Source organism: Chondrus crispus, genomic scaffold (genome assembly GCF_000350225.1).
Source record: "Chondrus crispus Stackhouse genomic scaffold, scaffold_121, whole genome shotgun sequence".
Taxonomy (NCBI): Eukaryota; Rhodophyta; class Florideophyceae; order Gigartinales; family Gigartinaceae; genus Chondrus; species Chondrus crispus.
Window position 1 is genome coordinate 1 of NW_005178985.1, and position 15,234 is coordinate 15,234.

Consider the following 15,234-nt stretch of genomic DNA (forward strand, 5'->3'; position numbering starts at 1 on the left):
AACGGGCAGGTCGAGCGATACAACCGGACCATCGCTTCGATGTTACGCAATTACGTCGGCGAACATCAGGACGACTGGGACGTGTACGTGGGGCCGCTCACGTACGCGTACAACTCCCACGTACATCGTACGACGAGTACCACGCCCTTCGAGCTCGTCCTCAGCCGACCCCCGCCGGAGTTCTCTCTACGTAGAGCCGACGGTGATGCGCCCCCGTCCGATAGGGGCAACGCGCGCGCTGAATTCCTCAAGACGTTGGACGACACGATCCAGAAGGCGTACGGGAGCCTGCGCCGGACGCAGGCTCGGTACAAGCGCGACTTCGATAAGCGCGTCAGACGGCTCAACGCACGTATCAAGCCAGGTAATCACGTCTACCTGAACCCCACCGATGGGGCAAAGACGTCTAACAAACTCGCGTCGCCCGCCGTCGGGCCATACCGGGTACTCGCCAACGACCGGCGAACCATCACGATCGATCGTGATGGTGTCACCGAGCGCGTCTCCGCAGACCGCTGCGTGTACGCGCCGCCACCGACGGGCGCGCCACGGGCGAGTACAACAACCCCAAGTGACCTTGCCGACAAGGTCACCGAGGGCACGCAGTATGCCGTGGAACGATTACTCCGGCATCGAGGCATGGAGGACGGTACTATCGAGTTCCTCATCAAGTGGGCGGATTACGACACGCCCACATGGACCGCCCGGACTCACGTTCCGGAGGAGTTGGTGTCTCGTTACGCCCAACGCCTCCGGAGACGCACCGGCAGGAACCTCACGTCTGACGTGAACGCGGACGTTCACGCTTGAGAGGGGGGCCCTCAACCGCTTCGTTACGGTTGACGTGAGGACCGCACAGAAGTCAAGCCGTATTTGACTTCCGAAACCCAAGGACACACGACGTAAAGGCGAGGCAATACGGACTGCCAGCGAGGATCTCGACCCCGCAGCGAACGACGATACGAGGACGCAGAGCTCGAAGGGAAGTCGAATACCCCTTCCGGAGCTGAAAGGTCGGACACTCACCCCCCGAACAGGGTCACCGGACGTTCCGTTAAGTCCGATCACCGCGGCGAGGGGAGGTCCGACGACTGAGGCAACCCCAGCGGAATCACGGGAGTCCCTGGCTTGATAGGACGCAATGGCTGAAGAAAGCGGTACCGCGTAACGTATCCCACGCTGGAGGTTCGTAACGCAGTTGGAGGCTGGGAGGCGATCGCCTCCATACGGCACACCAGCCCCAGAACGCAGGAGGAGCTAGGCAAGATAAGGAGTTGCAAATTGCTGAGAAGAGCTGCAACGCGTGGGCGTAGAGACCGAGAGTCACTGTGGCTCGCGAGGATAGGGGTCCCGGATGCGACACCGAGCCACTCCGCCAACGGCTAATACGCGAAAATTGGGGCAAGGAGAAATTACACTGTCGTATCCCCAACCCGGTCTCGGCAGCACCGGCGGTCGAGGTGTGAGAAAATGGAAAAATATGGACTCTTGGCGTACAGTGCGGCAATTCCGCACAGCGCACCGTTCACTCGGTGCCAATATGCCAGCGCCGGAACGGGGAAAATTAACGGAAATTTATTAGTGAAAGAAATGGGCAACTCACGTGAGCGAACGTACGCACGTTGGCACGCGAGACACAGCATGCCCCGACCCGACCCTTCAGACGGACAGCCCAGCACACGGGGGAGACACACCCCGCAGAGGCGCCAACGAAGCCGCGCTCCGAACGCGCAGCTTCCCGGCGGCACCGTACGAGATCGGCCGCCGAAAAGCGACGCCGTCGACACAGGCATCCTACCCGGACATCAAAAATTTTGGGTGGTGAAAATCGCCTTGGCCAGACGCGCAGCACGGATCGCACGTGCACGGGGCGGCGCGCGTGTCGTACGCTCGACCCGCAATGACGGGAAAGATACAAATCATCTCCTCTGGCTGAATGCGAACGCGACGTCGCGTTGCTCACTACAACGGATCGAGGAAGGCGTCCTTTTCGGGTACGGGATACGTGTGCTGCCGCTCGTGAGGCGACTGGCAGGGCCGTCGCTGGGATATCGGAGATTCGAGTCCGCCTTGTCCGACCGAAAGACAAGGAGAGGAAGCCGTCGTCAGGGGGAAGAAGGGATGTCGCGCGACACACCGACTTTGCACTTCGTACACCCTCACCGCCTACAACCCCCGGCGCCGACAAGGCCGGCATAAGCACGAGGTCCCCGCGACGTGAGCGTCCCCGGGCTGATCGCAAATACATGTCCAACAGGCTGTCCGACACGGCCTCGGGCTCGTCGTCGATCTCATATCCCCCCTCCCCGCGCACGTTCGTCGACGCCGCGCGCTTGTGCCCTCGCCCCGATGGCGAGGGGGCGCGCTGAAGGAGACGAAGTCCGCGCGCTTGTGCCCTCGCCCCGATGGCGAGGGGGGCGCGCTGAAGGAGGCGAATGCCACGCGCTCGCGCACCCGCCGCCCGGAAGGCGAGGGGCGCGAAAGATAAGGAGAGGCGCCGCGCGAGAAGACGAATTCCTCGTGCTGTACCCGCGCGCTGCGCCCTCGCCTCAGACGGAGAGGGACGCCAAGGAAGAGGACCGCCGCACGCGCCCTCGCAACCGATAACGAAGGGCGCTGGGTAAAGAAATTTGCCGAGGGCTCGCGCTCCCACCACAGACGGCGAGAGACGCGAGCAAAGAAGAAGACGTACGTCGACGCGTCCGCCCCCTCGCCCCGATGGCGAGAGGCGCGAGCGACGAAAAAGACGAACGGCGCACGCGCAGCGCCCTGCCACCGATGGCGGACGTCGCGCGATGAAGAAAACGTACGGCGCACGCGCAGCGCCCCCGCCACCGATGGCGGACGACGCGCAAAGAAGAATAAGTACGTCCACGCATTCACGCCCTCGCCCCGATGGCGAGGACCGCCGCACCGCAGCGCGAAGGTCGCGAGCCGTGCCCTCGCCATCGGCGGCGAGGGCCGCCAAACATAAGGAACGTCGCCGTGCGTCGTCGGGCGCCCCTGCCCTCGCCGCCGACGGCGAGAGGCCTCAAGGAGCATACGGGCCCTCGCGCGCCCCTGCCCTCGCCACCGACGGCGAGAGGCCTCAAGAAGGACGACCGTCGCGCGTGCCCTCGCCCCGAACGGCGAGGGACGCGCGAGACGAAGACAACGCGCCGTGCTCCGCCCCGGACGACGAAGGGGCGGGACGTGAAGACAGACGTTCGCTGCGCCGCGCGCCCTCAGCCCGAATGGCGAGGGACGTGATAGATAAGAGCGTTCGTTGTGCGCTAGGCCCTCGCTACCGATGGCGAGAGGCCTCAAGGAGAATATGAGTTCGCGCGCGCCCCTGCCCTCGCTACCGGATGGCGAAGAGGGACGAGGGGAACGCGATCTGCCATCGCCCCTTCCTCCTCCGCTTTGAGGAAAGCACAGGCGGGCGTGCTGTGTCACGCCGATGACAAAGGGGAATTAGAAGCAACGAACAGACTCGAAGAAACGCGTCACGATGGAAGCAATGTTTACTGTGTCGTCCTCGACGACGTAAGGGAAGAAGGGCACCGCGCGGTTGACGACCAGACCGCGCGGTCAGCGACTGGCATTGTTCGAGGGCCCGCGAGACCCCGAAGCATGTTTATCCGGGGGACAATACCCCGGATGCCGAGGTGTCTCGGTGTCCAGTTCGGCGAGGCTAGGCATGAAGACATGCGGCGTGCCCTCCCCATTGACGGTAGACGGAAGGGGTAGCCGGGCGAAACGAAAGGACCGGCCTGGATGGCCCCTCACCGGGGGCCACCAGTTCCAAGGACACGGTCGTGGACCGCGAGCGGGACTTCTGGAAACCCGGCGGAGGGAGCGGACCCGCTTGGGCCAGGACGACGCCACCCCCACGCGGTCCGGATGACGCACTTGGGAGTCCGAGCCCGCTCGAAGGCGGGGTCCCGACGGCCACCGCCTCCGCCATAGTTGGCTTCACGACGCCCGGGGGTGACTGCCGGAGAGGAATAGACCGCGGGTCGGCCATGCTGACACGGGCGGTGACGCGAGAGGGGACGACCAAATGGCGCTGTCAAGGACGAAGTGGGACAGTGCGCAAAGGGGGGGGGAAATTCGTATACCAGGTCGGATCTGCTCGGGGTTCAGGGAGTGGGACGGACAGGTTCTGCAAGCCTCAGGAGTGAACGCGGACGTTCACTCTTGAGGGGGGGGTGATGTGGTATAACCCCAAACGCAAATTAGATTAGGATTGGATCAGGGACAGTAAGGCAACGAGCCTTACAGCCATGCGCGCACACACGTGTCCTCCACGTGTACGGGACGTGTACTACACGTGGACTGTCAGCCCCGCCGGCTGACAGCGCTACAGTGTCGGTAGACCGGCACTACTGTAGAGTTATGATAGATTACGATGTACATTAAATATGAGCGGACCGCCGGCGGTGGAGGACGACAAGCACGGACTTGTCAAGGATCCTCCACCTTGGTCCGCCCGCTTACTTTTAGGTACTTCCGTCCGTTTTACCTAGAAGTAGCACCGCGCGCGGGTTGAGGACGCGCGTAGCACGCCCACGAGCCGGCTCCGCCTCCGCCCGTCGGTACTGGATCGTCACCCAGTACCGCTCCGGGGCGTCGAGGCGTAGAACCGCTCGCGCGTGCGCGCGTCCTCCCCGATCCCGCTCTACCACCGCTACCTCGAGCCCGTGCTCGGTACCGTGGGTGGGCCGAGCTTCTGTCTTCCCGCCGATCGGGGTCTTTCCGAACTGTCAGTACTCACCCCCCTCGTCGTTGGGGGTGATTATACTACAGATGCTGTACTACTTGGCGGACGGAAACTACCCGGAGTGGTCCGATCAGCTACATGCGCTGTTAGAAATCCACGACAAGGTGGACTACCCGCGCGTACCTTACGGTCAAGGTCATCATTACGACCGTACTGATCGGGCGAACGCATCGCCGGGGAGGCGCGAGGACGTCGGAGGGCCGGGGTCCGGAAATTGGATCCGGTTTGATCCGGTGACTTTTAAAAGTCTACAGCCCGAACTGATACGCAGCCAGGCAGAGCCGGTGACAACGGCTACCGATGAGCCCCCTACCCTTGAAGGCGGTCTTGGCTCGGGAGGGACTCAGGTTGCGTCGGCACCGGCTGAAGTACCGTTGCGCGGGGGAGGTCCGGTTGAAGTGCCTGGCGACGGACCGCCGTCGCCCGGAGAGGGATCAACGGCACGGCGTAGGCTGTTTGTCGAGTTGGGCGTCTCGGAGGACGAGTTAACGAAATTAGTACATTACGCCGAATTTGTGGCGGGGGTGAAGCGCTTTAAAGCGGGGGCAGATGCGGGCTCTTACGCGTCTCGGACGGATACCCCGATGTTGGGGGAGGTGCCGAGTGTGGGGGTTGTGCCGCCCGTGACGCCGCCTCCCGTAGCGACGGAGACCGAAGGAGACCCGGTCGATTCCGACTCGGGATCGGTTCCTTCGAATGCCCCGGCGGCGCTGGTGGCGGGGGTAGAGGATGACCTTGCCGACTACGAATAGTCGGAGGAAGAGCGGGTGTGCGTCCTCTTAAAGGAGCACCCCGAGGTTACGACTAGCACGCGTGTAGCAACCGAGAAGGGATTTGGCGATAGACGTAAAACGGGTCCCCTTTGCATATCGATCGCTATAGGCGGGCGCCTCGTACCGGGCGGAGCGGCCATGCGTTGTCTCGTGAGTGTCAGCAGGGACATGCCGGGGGTCACCTGAGACGGACGCCTGGTACGACGCGGAGGGTTCCCCCGGGACGCCGATCATACTCCCTCGGAGATGCCCGTTCCGCCCGCCTACGTATAGTCCGTGACGGGTTCAGGGGAGGGAGTCCCTCCTTGGATACGGATCCTTCGCCTACAGTGGCGGTTCTCCTACTCAGTTCGGAAATGACCCGTGCGTGCGTGCCGTCTCGGAGAGCGTGCAGTAATCCCGATGCAGAAGGGCTCCCTTTGGGCTGGATAATTGCTTTCGACCTTGAAGGTCTTGTTGCTTTCGCGCCATGCGTCGCGTTTTCGATCTTGCTCTTATCGCGGGTAGTGTCTTGGTCCTCAGGTTCTGTTGACTTTGGCGGAGATATATCCGGGTTACCTGTGTCGAGGTCGTCTCTCATCGGGCGGGGAGGTGCCCCGGCAGGGAGGAAGGTAGAAGCGTCGCCGTTGGCCGGCGTAGGTGACGAGGGTTCGGCGTCGGCGGGTATGGTCCGTAGAGGGGGAGCCTTCACAATGCGGTCTCTCGAGACTGTATATTTCAGGCCTGTTGTCCGGACAATGGTCACGGTATGCTCGTCGAGCGCCACCACCGGGAACGGGCCTTCCGTCCGTGGGGCTAACTTGTTATTGACCCGGTCCTTATCCGTCTTCTCATCCACTCGCAGGGATGTCTCTCCCTCGATGAGGACTTGATCACGAACCGAATATTGTGGTGTCGGCGTCCGTAATCTCCTATCGAAGTCGCATTTATATCGGTCCTGACCCGCGAGTAGCGTGTCGCGGGCTGTTGACATGAGCCGGCGTAACCACGTTAAGAAACGGAGCTTGTACTGCGTCCGCGAGACATCCTGTTCCAGTGTAGAGGTTTGTTGGATGGAAAGCGGCGACGGCGTCGGGATAACACAAGATCAAACGGCTTCATGCCGATCATGCGAGTCACGATACAATTGTAACCGTAGGTTAGCGCGTCCGTGAACTGGTCCCAATCGCGTTGGTTGTCGGCTAGGTAGTGCCGTAGTGAGGACACCAGGGTGCGGTTGAACCTCTCCACTTGTCCATTAACTTGTGGGTGATAAGCTGTGGTTAACATGCTTTCGACGCGGAGGATTTTGCACACGGCAAGGAAGAACTTTGACGTGAATTGACTCCCACTGTCAGAGAATAGCTTCACTGGGGCTCCGTATACGAAGACCCAGTGTGTGACGAACGCCTGAGCAACTGTCTCGGGGTAATTCTCTTAAGCGGCACCGTTCGGGTCAGCTTTGAGTAACAATCAGATATGACCAAGAGGTATCGATTGCCTCTTGGCGTTCTGGGGATTTCGCCTAGGATGTCAATGGCGATACACTCCAAGGGTCCAATCGGAGGGAACGATTTCAACTTCGCGTTGTGCTTACGCAGTTTAATGCGAGCTTTCGCACAGTCGGAGCACCTTCTGACTGTGGCGTATGCGTCGACGGACATACTCGGCCAGCAATACCGTTGTCTAAATGTGTAGAACAGCCGCCTGCCTCCGGGATGTCCCGAGGCGGCGGGGTAATGCGCCATATACAACACTCGCTCGCGCAGAGTGGTTGGTACGAAGATTTGCTCAACACCGTCAAGGTGCGCTTTCCGACAAAGTACCCGTTCCTTGTTCATGAAGAACTTGGAAAGGCGAGTTTGGGCCACACCCTCCCCCTTCTTAAGATGGGAAGCGATCTCCTTACAGAATGGCTCGGAGCGTTGAGCGAGTACCATCTCGTCGTGTGTAATTGCGGCCTTGGAAGCCGGAGGGGCGAGGGCGAAGCATCCGTCGTGAATGTCGTCGTCCCACTCCTCGGATTCCACTTCCAGCTTGTCTTCGTGAAACTCCATAACGGAGAAACACGGTATTTCTTCGTCGATGGGGACGGTTGTGCCCCCTCTAGACGGTATTCGACTGAGGGCGTCGGCGAGACAATTCTTGATGCCCTTCACGTACGTGATGTCGAAGTCAAACTCGGCTAGGCGCAAGCGCCACCGTGCTAGACGCCCGCTTGCGTCGGCGAGATTCATTAACCAACGGAGGGAATGATGGTCGGTATTAACCGTGAATCGCTCTCGTTCCAAGTATGGACGCAGCGTCTGAATTGCCCATACAATGGCCAAACATTCTTTCTCCGTCGTGGAGTAATTCCTTTCCGCCGACGAGAGCGTTCGCGACCAGAACCCGACAGGGTATCTGTTACCATCCTCGTGTTGCTGCAATAACGTGCAACCGAGTTGGGCGTCGGATGCATCCGTGTCGAGGGAATACGGTATTCCCAGTCGCGGTAGTTGCAAGATCGGCGGGGAAATCAGGCAAGTCTTCAGAGCTTCGAAGGAGGACCTGCTGTCTTCGTCCAGTTCGGGGAGGCGATCGGGCTCCCCCTTCTTGAGCATGGACGTTAATGGCGCCGCAATCTTGGCGAAGTGGTGCACAAAACGTCGGTACACGGTACACATACCCAGAAACGAGCGAAGCTCGGTCTGGGTTCGTGGCGGCTTGGCCTCGGCCAAAGCCGAGACGTTCTTCGGGTGGACATGAAGTTCCCCGGGTCGAATGATGTGACCCAGGTACTCCACGGAGTCCCGAAAGAATTTACACTTGTTCAATTTCAGTGATAACCCCTCTTGTTATAGAGCAGAGAGAATAACCTTGACATCCTTGAGATGAGTTTCATAATCCTTCGAGAATATGACAATGTCATCTAGATAGATGAGGCAGCTCTTCCATCTGTATCCGGAGAGGAGATGTCCAACATCCGTTGTAATGTGGAGGGCGCGTTCATTAGCTCTAACGGCATTCGGTTAAATTGATAAGTACCGGCATGACACGTGAACGTGGTTTTTGGGCGGTCTTCTTCGGCAAAGAGGATTTTGCCAATAACACGAGTTACAATCTAGAGTTGTGAACACGTTCGCCTCGCCGAGCAAGTCCAGGCACTCGTCCATCCGAGGAATCTGGTAAGTGTCCCGTACTGTCATCGCGTTCAAACGTCTGTAGTCGACGCAGAAACGGAGTGATCCATCCGGTTTGGGGATCATCCCCAAACCGGATGGATCAGAAGAGTATGATACTGTTTCCTTATGGGCAGGATGGGTGGCATCCGGAGCTGAGACTTCCGCCCAGTGCTGCTTCTGCAACATGCAGTACTGCTCCCCGTGGGCGCAAAGTAACACCTTCGATGTTCTACACATGGAGACTCTTCCAGAGGGCGTGGAAGTTTAGCACGATTTTCCACGCACGCAGACTCTTTCACCAGTACTTGGTCGACCAGTACTGCAAAATTGAGGCTGAGAGGCTATCGTATCTGCGGTACAATCAACAAGCGCTACGCGCATCCGATTACACCTCTCTGCCAGAGTCTATTGGTGATTCCGGGCGTGGTGAAGATGTGGCTGATGCTGTGTGTGCTGACCGATAGTTCATACTGCCTTCTACTCACATTGGGGGCGGTAGATACATGAGACAGCAGATGCATGACAACATTGCTATATCGAATAAGGTTGGGCAACCTGATATCTTCCTGACGGTCATCTGCAATCCTAACTGGCCTGACATAGGTCGAGCTCTCCTTGGAGACCAGATGACTCAAGATAGGCCCGATCTTTGTGGTCGCATGTTCCGACTCAAGCTTGATGCTTTGATGTCGTATGTCATTGAAAGAAAGCTCTTTGGAACAGTTGTCGCACATGTCCGTAAGATAGAGTTTCAGTAGCGAGGTCTGCTGCGTGCCACGTCATATTCTTTCTGGATGAGAGATCAAAACATGATCTTCGGACACCAGCCAATGTCAACAGCATTATCTCTGCCGAGATCCCGCCTTCTTCTGAGTCGGAACTGCACGAATTGGTCTTGAAACACATGGTTAATACCCCTTGCGGTTCTCAAAACAGACAAGCTACGTGCATGAATGAACTGTTCGGCAGAAAGCGCTTCCCGAAGGACTTTAGCAGTGAGACTGGTCAATCTGAGAATGAATACTACATCACGTACAGAGGAGGAAACCCACTGAAGGTGGCGTGTCTGTACAGAGGCATATAGGATTGGTAGAGCTCATCGAACGGTTACTCTTGACAACTCCTGGGTTGTCCCACACAGCCCGAAGCTGCTCCGACTGTTTTCTTGCCGTATCATTGTCGAATTGTGCGTGTCTCGCGTTGGTGGAATCAAGTATCTCTTCAAGTATTTGTGCAAGGGATTGGACAGAGTAACAATAGAGATTATTGCTGAGTACGAACGGTACGATGAGATCAGTAATTTTCAGGATGCGAGATATATGTCTGCATCCGAGGCTGTTTGGAGAATATTGCGGTTTGACATTGTTGATCGCAACCCGAATGTAATGAGACTCGATGTTCACCTCGAGAACCACCACACAGTAGTTTTTGAAGAGGGACGAGAGCGGGAGACCTCAGCCCGTAACAGACTGGGGAAAAAGCCGGCGGAGTGGTTCAAGGCCAATGAAAATTATCCGGGAGCACGACATATTAAATATGACGACTTTCCTAGATACTTCATTTGGAACAGATCCACAAAGACTTGGAAGCCATGCACAAATATCAGGAGGACAAAACCTCAAGAAGAGAACGAACTCTTCAACTTTAGTGGACCTGGGTCGATTGTCATTGGTCGCATCTACACAGTCAGTCCACGAGAGGGCGAGAGGTACTTTCTCCGTTTGCTTCTCACGCAAGTACCAGGGACTATTTCTTTCCGGAATCTGCGCACCGTCGATAGTGTAGAGTGTGCCAGTTTCTGAGAGGCCTGCTGTAAGATGGGACTGCTACCAGACGACGCGGAGTGGAAGCACGCCATACGTGAGTCATTCCGTTCGTCGTTTGTGCCCCTATCTCACGTGATTGCTACTATCCTGGAATACTGCGAGCCTTCTAATCCACGTGCGCTCTGGAACGAGCATGTGTCGTTATTCTTGACAGACATACGTGCACGCGCACGGGGGCCTGGGAACAGCTCCCGCCGACAACAACTCTCCAGAGATGAACATGCTTTGTCGTACGTTTTACTAGAGGTGATGGAAGCGCTGCAGTCCATTAGTCGTTACACTCTCACGGACTTCAACCTGCCTGAGCCTATGGAAGACCTTCCCCCGTTGCACGAAGAGCTGTCTACGAACTCGGGTCATGTGAACACGGAAGTTCGGGAGCAACGACTTCAGAAAGCTCTTCCCCTCTTCAATGAAGGGCAGAAAAATGCATCTACTCCAATCGTTGGTTCCATTCTTCCAGTCGTGTCCGTCCAAAGCTTGCAAGGGCTACCTACTCCACCACTTGCCCCAATCGCAAGTAGTTGTGCTTCACCCAACTCTCGCGTTTTCTTGCTTGATGCTCCAGGTGGCACCGGAAAGACTTTCCTTACCAATGCTATACAGAACGTGCTCACTATTCGTGCCAAAACTGTTTTACCAGTTGACACGCTGGCAGTAGCTGCGGTCTTACGCGATGGCAGCAGAACGGCGCATTCGGTCTTTAAGATTCCCATACCTATTCTGTCAGATAGTACGTGTAACATGTCGCTCAAATCCACGCTAGGTCATGATATGAAGGACGTCGACTTGATCATATAGGATGAGATCGTAGTGTGCCATAGGTATTGTATAGAAGCCGTGGATCGCAACCTACGCCACCTGACTGGCACCGACTTTCCTTTCGGCGGTAAACACGTCCTGTTTTCTGGAGACTTTCGGCAGATTCTTCCAGTCGTGCCGGGCGGGTCAAGAACACAGATAGTCAATGCATGTGTCAGATCCTCGGCTCTCTTCCAAGCATTCGAGTCGCTCTCTCTCACAGAGAACATGAGACTTTCAGCTCTCCGCCAAGAGACGTTTGCAGGCCGCGAAGCTCTCCAGTTCGCACCATTTCTGCTTCACGTTGGTGAAGGACAACTAAGAGGTCGGAAGACGTATCATGTCGCGACATGATACGTCTTCCGACCTCTGTACGGACTGTGAGATCCATTACAGACCTCTGTCGTTCCATCTTGACAGAATTGCGACACGGCACTCTGACATGGATTGGCTTACTTCTAGAGTCATTCGAGCAACCAAGAGCAGTGTCCTGCTAGAAATCAATGAGATTGTTGGGGACATGATTCCGGGTGCGCATCGCACGTTCTTGAGAGCAGAAAAAGTAGAGAACGAGGACGAAACGCCCTCAGGTATCCATTTGAACTATTAAATAAACTGACTGCAGGTTCGTCTCCACCTGACCATCAACTAAGGTTAAAGAAGGATTTCGTTGTCATGCTTCTTCGGAACCTCGACCCTAACGATGGACATGTCAACGGCGCTAGGTACATAGTAGACAGCATGTCTAAAAGCTTGCTTTGTCTCCACGTAGCTACGGGAAGTCATCAGGGAAGGCCACCCTGCCTGTCTGGCATGCCCTGCGGACCCGGAGACGACAAATATATTTCCCAGGATTTACAAGGGCCCAGTTTTCCATTCGCACTTGCTTTGCCTTGATTACGAACAAGGTGCTGGGACAGTATTTTGAAGGACTCCTGGGACTCGATCTTAGAAACCACTGCTTCTCTCACGGTCAACTATATGTTTCCCTGTCCAGAACCACACATCCGGGCAACGTCATTGTTTTGACATCGGAAGCAGTTGAAACTACCTGCAACGTAGTGTTCCCTGAAGTCCTTTCGCAGAGGGACTTCATCGATAGAGTTTAAATAAAGCTACTTTACGTTTTGTCAACCACCCCGTGCCTTTACCACTCCATTTTATTACACCAAATCTCTTTTGCACGACTTCCCACCTTTCCACTCTATTCCATTTTTTTATATTGAAACTGTCATGCCAAAACCCTTATTACTTTCAGACCCTTTCGCATTCCTCCCCACTTGCTGCGCGCAACGCGCGCCACGGAGCCCACTTGTACTTGTAGTAATCTCCAACCCAGGCGACTCTCCTTCCGTTGCGTATACTGTAGTGCCTACATAAACTTTACGCTTATTGCACGTGTGCGAACTCGGCAACTTGACACACATGCGGAATGTACAGTTGCAAATTACAGTGGATCGCGGTAGCCAGAGGTCTAAGTATCAATCAGCGGGGGAGTGAGGGATCAGTGTACTGTAGCGGATGGTCTCGACCCAGCGAGTTCGTTCGGTACAAGCTACAGTGCAACCTCCCAATAAGAGTGCTGTTCGTAAAAGACAAAGATACCCATAGACAGAGGTTTATCACTACGGGAGGCGTTATTATCATAATTCTGTCCTAAAAAAATCACTGATTCTTGTTTGACAAAATTCCTCCCGCGCTTGACGTCTCAGTCCCCGTTGCACCTTTTCCAACCCCCGTAGAACCGCCCCAGAGGTGTAATCATTGCTCATAATGACGTGAGCAGAAGCCAAAATGCGCAACTGCTCACGAAGGGGAGGCATAAACACTTCCTCATCGCCTCCTTCTGTGTTCCCCGAATCTTCTTCGGGACCGAAGATAAAAGCAACCAGATCTCGGTCTGTGACTGGCTCTGTAGACTCCATTTCTGATTTGTGATGAAGTAGATACTCCATTCGCATTCGCTCGCTGCTATCTTGTACAACTTGATCAATTTCGATGTCAAGCTCCCGACGGTCACGGTGCAACACAATTTCACCGTTCACATCAACATCCTCACCTACGACTTTGGTGTGACACCAGCAGTTTCGAATAACCCTGCTGTCCATTTCTTCCCATGCTTTTTTATCCAACGCATACCTTGTAGCACATCAAACTTGTATATATTCTTCTCTCCCATGTCAATAAAGTCAAGAGCTCTGCCCATTTGCAACCTCCTGTAGCGACACTTCAAAGCAGCGATAATTCCCGCATCGCATGGCTGCATGATTGATGTGGTATTCGGAGGAAGGAAAACAATCTTCGTGTTGGACAAGTTCAATGTGTCTACCTCTGTCATCGTTCCATGTGCGGAACAGTTGTCTAACAAGAGAAGAGCTCTCCTTCCTTTCTGAATCATCCTTGAATTGAATAATTGGAGCCACTCAAAAAAAGTGCCTGTGTCATCCAGGCCTTGGCATTATTTCTCTAGTCGAACCCCAGCTCCTCCCCACTTTTTGCCCGAAAAGCACGCGGCGATCGAGCGTTTCCAATTATCCGCAAGGGAACCAAATCACTTCCACTAGCGTTGCAGCAGGCCAGACACGTGATTCTTGCCTTGACCTTTTTGGATCCACTAAGGTGTGTGGCGGCAATGGTCTCGGTAGGTGCTAATCAGTACTGCAGACCGAATTCGTCGGCGTTATAAATCTCGTCTAAATTGTAGCCGTCAAGCATCGTCCTGATGAGAGGTAGTGCTCTCTCAGCCTCAGTAAACGCAGCCGATATCTGCTCGCCATGATATGATATGCGTCTTAATCCATGCCTTTTCTTACACTTTTGAAGCCAGCCGTTGGAAAAACGAAGCTCTGGAGCCCTATAGTCGTTTGTTGTCAATTTCCAAAGACGTTCGGCCTTCTGCTTGATGATATTATCCGAAAGGGCGACGTTACGGCTTGCACAGTCACTGATCCATACAGCAAGAGCTTCATCAAATCGTGAAGACAACGGATTCCGAAGAGATTTCGAATTTATGGATGCACTCGCCTCTAGCTTGCTGTGCATCTTAACGATGCTCGAGACAGTAGACTGCGGAACAGGTCGGTTGAGTTGAAAGTAACGACCTGCCCATTCTCCAACAGAAGGCTGGTCACAGCGTTCCCCGTTGCGACGGCGAAGATCGTAATCGGCAAGCAGCTCATTTTGCTGAGCAATAGTAAGGGGATTACGTTCTGACATGACTTGGGCGGGATGGGGGAGAAGGGAGATTGCCAAGGGGATGAGATGGGCTGCCGCCAGCGACTGCACGCGCTATGCAAAACCTTGGTGGGTATCGTGAATAAAAAGGCGGGAGTTGGTCGCCCAACACATACCTGTTGGTTTCGTGTTCTGTGACCACTACTGTATCCTTATTCGAAATGGTCTTACTTCAAATTTTAATAAATATTCAATGTGTTTTTGCGAAATCAACACACTATTTCCGTATCCAGATGACCTGCCTATAGCATCTCAAATCACACTTTTTCTTGCGGGAAAGACGGGTGGTATTCATACTGGGGGGTTTATTACTATTGGGGGAGTACTATTGGGAGGGCTGACTGTACCGGCTAACTCCTCCCCAAGGAGGGTCACTATTCTCTGGCTTTTATAGACGCGTGCTCAGCTCAGTCATCTCTCTCATGATTTCCTCCAATGCACTCTGCACTTAGCTATACGCCACTAACTCTACATTCTCGATAATGCAAGACTGAGTCCGTCAGCCTGCATTCATCCCCTTCTCGCTTTATGCAATCTCCCCATCATATCGCGGATCACCGTTCTTGCATTTGTCCACAAGCAGGTGCTCCGTGACCCGTCTGCTGTTCTGATGCGTATCACAGCTAAGATATCTATCTTCATAATATGAAGATAGCTGCGATACGCATCAGAACTGTACAGTTGTCAGACGTGTA

The 15,234-nt window shown here is 55.3% G+C and overlaps 1 protein-coding gene across 1 annotated transcript; it reads right to left on the bottom strand.

Moving 5' to 3' along the window:
• Positions 1-6,881: 6,881 nt before the first annotated feature.
• CHC_T00001986001 (hypothetical protein) lies at positions 6,882-8,180 on the bottom strand. Its single transcript, XM_005712878.1, has 2 exons — positions 7,608-8,180; positions 6,882-7,454 (listed from the first exon to the last, which is right to left on the bottom strand). The coding sequence occupies exons 1-2, from the start codon at positions 8,178-8,180 to the stop codon at positions 6,882-6,884; spliced, it is 1,146 nt and encodes a 381-aa protein (XP_005712935.1).
• Positions 8,181-15,234: the final 7,054 nt, after the last annotated feature.